This window comes from Pinus tabuliformis, chromosome 6 (genome assembly GCF_031772625.1).
Source record: "Pinus tabuliformis cultivar Carrire ecotype Pingquan chromosome 6, CPIR1, whole genome shotgun sequence".
NCBI lineage: Eukaryota > Viridiplantae > Streptophyta > Pinopsida > Pinales > Pinaceae > Pinus > Pinus tabuliformis.
In genome coordinates this window covers 57,817,424-57,823,735 of record NC_142292.1, presented here as the reverse complement: position 1 = coordinate 57,823,735, position 6,312 = coordinate 57,817,424, and the positions used below count along the sequence as shown (strand labels likewise).

The 6,312-nt window shown below is 42.6% G+C and overlaps 1 protein-coding gene across 1 annotated transcript; it reads left to right on the top strand.

Annotated features, from left to right (window-relative positions):
- The first annotated feature begins 738 nt into the window (after positions 1-738).
- Positions 739-5,799, top strand: LOC149257208 (uncharacterized). The gene is made up of 9 exons (XM_089413721.1): positions 739-1,516; positions 1,889-2,894; positions 2,990-3,072; positions 3,226-3,234; positions 3,698-3,786; positions 3,918-3,991; positions 4,080-4,130; positions 4,280-4,356; positions 4,443-5,799. Exons 1-9 carry the CDS (start codon positions 1,219-1,221, stop codon positions 5,339-5,341), a joined length of 2,586 nt encoding a protein of 861 aa, XP_089269847.1. The 5' UTR covers positions 739-1,218; the 3' UTR covers positions 5,342-5,799.
- The last annotated feature ends 513 nt before the right edge of the window (positions 5,800-6,312 follow it).

The window sequence follows — 6,312 nt, the reverse complement described above, 5'->3', positions numbered from 1 at the left end:
TTATTAGGGGAGGGGATCCGGGGATTCTTCCACAAATCTACTCCTCTACGTAATGTAAGATTATATTATAATAATTCAAACCCAAACATAAAAAAACATATGTGAAAGGCTAAGAATGAATAATACACGTAAGAAGGGGAGCATTAAATTCGATCAACTACTCGTGGAAACTGTAAACCCCTTGTAATATTATTATTATTCATTATTTCCTGCGTGTGAGAAGGGGCGTGGATGATGAACACCTCTCTGTACTCATCCAGATTACACGTCCGCGTTTGAATTCCCCGCATGTTGGTCATTCTTGTCCCCCTCTTTACCGTGATACCAATGGGCAGCCCCATTAGAAAAATGGGGTGGGCTGGCTTCACGTACACAGGCCTCCTTGCTTAGCTTGTGGCGGTCGATACGACTATCGATGATTTTACTTATTTAACCCCTAGCACTATTATTTTAATCCTTGGCCTAGGTACGGTTCAGGGAGGATCACTCGCTGTCACTATTGGTTTTACACCCGCGGTCCCGAGCTGGTCTAAGTCTGTCCCGTTGCTGTTACCTCCTTCACCCCTCTAACGACCCCTCCCTTCTTGCTGGCTTTGAAATGACGTTTCTCAACCCTTGTCCCCTCCTCCCTCTCACAACCTTTCCCTTTCATGTCTGAGAAGGTTATAAACACGACGGGTTTCGCCGGGTTTGATAGATAAAGCAAGGAAGCGCATCGTCGTTTGTTTGTCAGGTGCGATTTGATCGATTGTAGGGCCATTCAGCTTTGGGTTTGCTTCCCAATATATAAAATACAATACCAGGCCGAGGTGAAGCAATATACTTTTGACCGCACTCTATAGTTTCTCATCTTTTCCTTTCAAAACCCCATCCACCTGCATTCCGCTCCTCTGTTGTTCTTGCTGCTGCTGCTTGGTGTTGAATCAGTTGGTTGCCATGGCTGCTGCTTGCCTTAACACACACTCGTTCTTCTTCTTCATCACACTAGTTTCCATGGCCGCCAAAGTGTAATCAAAATCCAAAGCAAAACGTTTGGATTTTTGCTTCCAATCCACGAGGGGCCGCCCCCCAAATATCTGTGCACCCACCCTTTGGTATTGGTGTTGGCCTTGGCATTCGCATATACACACCTCTCATCTCAGTGTCGTAAGTAGTGCAGTGCTTGTGTTACTGTGTTGTGTTGTGTTGAGGATCCATCCATCCATCCGATTCCGAAGGATGGGGTCGGTGAACAATTGGCTAGGGTTCTCACTTTCCCCCAATATGACGGTGGAGTTGCAGGATTCGAGCCAGTCGCAATCGGCGTCGGCTGTGACGGTGGCAACCAGCAGTATGGTGCATTCCAGTGTGGCTGACCCGGGCAATATGAACATAGGGTTCGGGAGCAGCAGAGATTGCTTTTCTCATAATGCTCCCCCGCCGCCTCCTATGCACATGCATATTCCTCCAGAAATGACTCTCAGGTCTGATGGCTCGCTCTATATTCTGGACTCCATCAACCGGTCCCAAAACGAAGGTGGGTATTTCAACCCCATTTCCATCGTTTTAGGGCTTCTGTTGGTATTTGTGTTGGTAGAATAATTTCTGATTTTGGGCATGGTGGTCCTTTACAAATTGATTCAGAACTCGCTACTGACAAAAGTTCTGTATTGTGTAAAGACATCATTCATTTTATTTGAGTGCAACTGCAGCTGTACTATTTAGGAAGATTCGCATGGCCTGGCACAGTGGCACTGGCTTTTTTATACGAGTGCAATAACGCTAGTACTAGTTAGTAGCAATAGTCGTAGGGATCCATTCTGAATGTACTGGATTGGCTAATATATATAGTACGCAGACAAAGATACGGGTTGCTAGTATTTGTTGCTAATATATTGTGTTTTTGTAGATTGGCATCTCAAGAACCTGGAGCAAACGAGGAGCATGCAGGATGCTGCTGAGTCCCAGCAACATTTGATCAGCGCGGATCTTTCAATGTTGGTTGGAGGCAGAAGTGATCACATGTGTTCCGATTCTCGTTATGATCACAGCATGATCTGCCAGAGTACTAGTAACAATAATAGGCGGCATGATGGTGAAGGCCCCAAACTTGAGGATTTTCTCGGCGGCGCTTCTCTAGGAGGGGGCGGGCAGTACTCGGAGAGCAGAACCAGCGAGATCTCACAGCAGCCACCTGGTGCTAACCTAAACGACATGTATGGCACCGCGGCGCCGTCTTTCAATGATGGCGACATCAAGTCGAGTTTCATGTCCGATTCTGCTCGGCTTAATTGCTTCCACGCTTTCGACATTGCGGACTCCGAATTGTCGGCCACTAATTCTTCCAAGCGTTCTGACGATCAGCACAGCATCAAGGCCGAATCCTTGTCTGGTGTCAGTGCCATACACAGCTTGAATCTCCGTGATTCATATGACCACAACTCCAATGAATACATTTTCCCTGAGTGCACTTTGCAACTCCCACAAACATCTGGTGTCAACAATAATAATATCAATGGGCTTTCTATGATCAAAACATGGCTGAGGACCCAACCCACTTCTTCATCTGCAGAGAGCAAGATGACTAATACTGTCAATACCAATTATGGTAATGCAGCTTCATGTTCAACTATCACAACTACTACTACTACAAATCCTGAGCAGCAGCCCAAAGAGGGCATGGATGCACTCACAAATATTCAATCTTTGAAACTCTCCATGAGTCCAACTTCTCAGTCCACCACTTCATTAGCCATTGTTCCAGCTGCCACAACTCAGAATGGTACCCTAGAGACCTCTTTGTCTGATAGCAAGAAACGTCTCATCCCAGAGAAACCCACTACTTCAGAACCCGCTATAAGAAAATCCATAGATACATTTGGACAGCGGACTTCAATATATCGTGGAGTCACCAGGTAATCTAGTAATCTGAATGTAGTTGATCTCATGAGACCTAAAATGGGTTTTGAATATTCTGTGTAACGAACTTGGTTTTATGTTATTGTTGCAGGCATAGGTGGACGGGGCGTTATGAAGCTCATTTATGGGATAACAGTTGCAGAAGAGAAGGCCAGACACGCAAGGGCAGGCAAGGTATAAATTACTAGGAATCCTATTGAACTTTGCATAGTGTTTCAGCCATGTTAGATTCTTCTATTTGCGATAAGTTCTGTTCAACATTCTCATGAGCGTACTTTGTATGTCCGGATGTTACCCATATGGACGACACCGATGGCGAATCTACAGTGTATTTAGGTGAGCATCATCCTCTATGTTTCTTCTGTAGATAATAGCTACATATGCTGATTTTTCCATGTTCTTGTTTTTCGTTCGCCACTGGTCGTTATCACAGCTTAGCTATGTGCCAAGGAACTCATTTAGTCTTTGAATTTCATATGTTTACACTCTGGAATAGTGTCGACACTCTTAAGTGAATCTATTCTAAAAACTGTCTTAGTACAAGCAACCTTCTTCTCTCTTGACTTAGTACCAGCAACATGGCTCTTGCCTTCTGACAGCTTTTCCCGACAGTACCCAATGGCGAAAAGAAAACTTTGTTAAAGCGAGTAGGATCCTTGAGGACCCGATGATGAATTTACTAGATCTAAAACAATTGATTAAGCGTGATGTTCATTTCCACTATGAATGTAACATACACATATATCATAAAATTATTTTTGCAATCTGGAACTGATAAATGGCCTTGTTGATTTTGCAGGTGGATATGACAAGGAAGAGAAGGCAGCGAGAGAATACGATCTTGCAACTCTCAAATACTGGGGTCCAACAACCACCACCAATTTCCCTGTATGAACACGTTTTAAATCCCACACTTTGATTTGTTTCCTTCAATATAAGTTCCGATCCTATGCAGTATTCTTGCATACTGCATTGGGTTTTGATTTCTGAAGATATCCCACAATGTATTACATGTACAGATCAACAATTATGAGAAAGAACTGGAGGAAATGAAACACATGACAAGGCAAGAATACGTTGCATCTCTGAGAAGGTACATACATTTCTGATCTTTATCTCCAGAGAATTAGTCTCTGATTCATGAATTTGGATTCTGATCGATCTCATTATTGTTGGTGCAGAAAGAGTAGTGGATTCTCTAGAGGTGCATCAATGTACCGTGGAGTAACAAGGTTGGTCTCTACATTCTAAGAGATGAATAATGTTTTAGCACAAACTCTTCAAAAGTCTCATGTGATCTTCAAACTATGGAACTGCTCTTTGATTTCAATGCATATTTGGGTTTTAGTTGCTTACATCGTTTTCGTCAATCATATTACAGACATCATCAGCATGGAAGGTGGCAAGCGAGAATTGGAAGAGTTGCTGGCAACAAAGATCTATATCTAGGAACATTCAGTAAGCGCCATATTTTTTTTTTTCCAAACTGAATGGCAATAATAAAACCCAATGTTGTATTAATCAATCATCTGACAATTTTGCAGGTACCCAAGAAGAGGCAGCCGAAGCTTATGACATCGCTGCCATAAAATTCAGAGGTCTGAATGCTGTGACAAACTTCGATATGAGTAGGTATGATGTTAAAAGCATACTTGCTAGCAGCACATTGCCCGTGGGAGGACATGTTAAGCGCATAAAAGAAGCCGAGCCATCAGATCCAAGTGTGGATGGACGCCGCAATGACGAAGACAGCAGTACATTAAGTTCATATGCAACCAGCACTTACAGCAATGCTACTAATTCCAAAACAGGCCATGAATGGCCATTGATTGCATTTCAAAACCATGCAAACCAGCAGAGGGGGGTGTGGTGCAAACAAGAAGTGCAACAAAACCAACCTCAAGATTTCCAAGTACAGTTGCATTCCCTCCATGCCCAAAAGTTTTTCCAACCCTCTGTGATGACTGCCAATGCTACTGTATTGCACAACCTCATGACCTTGCAGGAATCCCCATCTGTGGACAGCAATAGTGCTGGTTCTACTTCAGGACTTTTCACCAACATTTCAGCTAATAATTTAGCTGGAAGTGGGCTTCTGATGGCAAGTAACACGCCATCCATGCATCAATCAATGGGAGCAGCTGATAACCAGACTAATAGGGCTCCTTTTGGTCAAAGTGAACAAGCAAGTTTGAAAGGCAATTCAGCTTATGAAAGCATGAATTTGTACGGTGATCCATATTCCAGGGGTGTTTATTACTTGCCTCAGCAGCAGCAACAGCAGCAGATAACTGCAGGTACTGTGAAGACTGGTAACTATGATTCAAATGCTGCTGCATATAACAACTGGATGGCGACTGCACCTGCACAGGCCTTATCTCAGAGGCCCAATGGCCTCACAGTTTGCCACGCCCCAATTTTCAGTATATGGAATGATTCCTAATCAATGTGAAGAATGCAGTGCAGTTAACTGGTTGGATTGGACTTTTCATCCGGGCATGGTCATCAGATCAATCAGATTAATGTATTGTATGCTTCTTCTTCTGTTGCTTCTTCTTCTCTTCTGCTTCTATAAGTAGAGTGCCTTGACCCCTTTTTGATCATTTTTGAACCGGTCTAAGGTCTTCTCAGGCTTTACTTATTCCAGAACTAAGAAACTTTATACGAATTTCTCGATCAGCGGTCAGAAGTGAATTTTGGTCAGTTTTTATCACTTCTGCTATCATGGAGATGGATAACAGGACCCTCAAATGCTGCTACTTTGGGTGGCAATCGTTTGTATATTCGGCGCTTTTTGTATATGCAGATTAATACTCATGTATTTTCTCAACAGTGGAGAAAATCATTGCTGATCTGATTCAACTAACAAACCAACAAACAAACTTTATATGATTTTAGTCAGATTGGTGTCAAATATATATGCATATCATTGTACAATCACTCATTCTAACTGAAACAAACTCATGATACGCATTCATTTCAAATTGCGGCTCTATGGTTTTCGTTATACCTTAAACTCAATATCATAGGCATTCATTTCAAATTGCGGTTCTCTGGTTTATGGGTTTTTACAATTAGTAGCGAGAAGTCTCATTTTCATGGCTTCTCAATCAAAATGAGATTCTCGGTCGTGAATTACGACCAATGATATGATATGGACTGTCGTGGATATACGGTCGTGAATTTTCCAGAGTTTATATTGTTGCAATGTGGATGTAGTATACGATCACGGTTCTCCTTGTCGTTTTGTTTATTTTTTTTTGAAGTCCCGATTTCCTGTACCACTGTTTTATCGGTGATTCTCTCTCCAACACAACTCATTCCTCCCCTTCATTGGTCTCTTATTCCATGTCTGCCACTGTTTAAGATTAATTTATACACGCAGCTTAAGAATGTTGTTTTGTGATTTTTAAG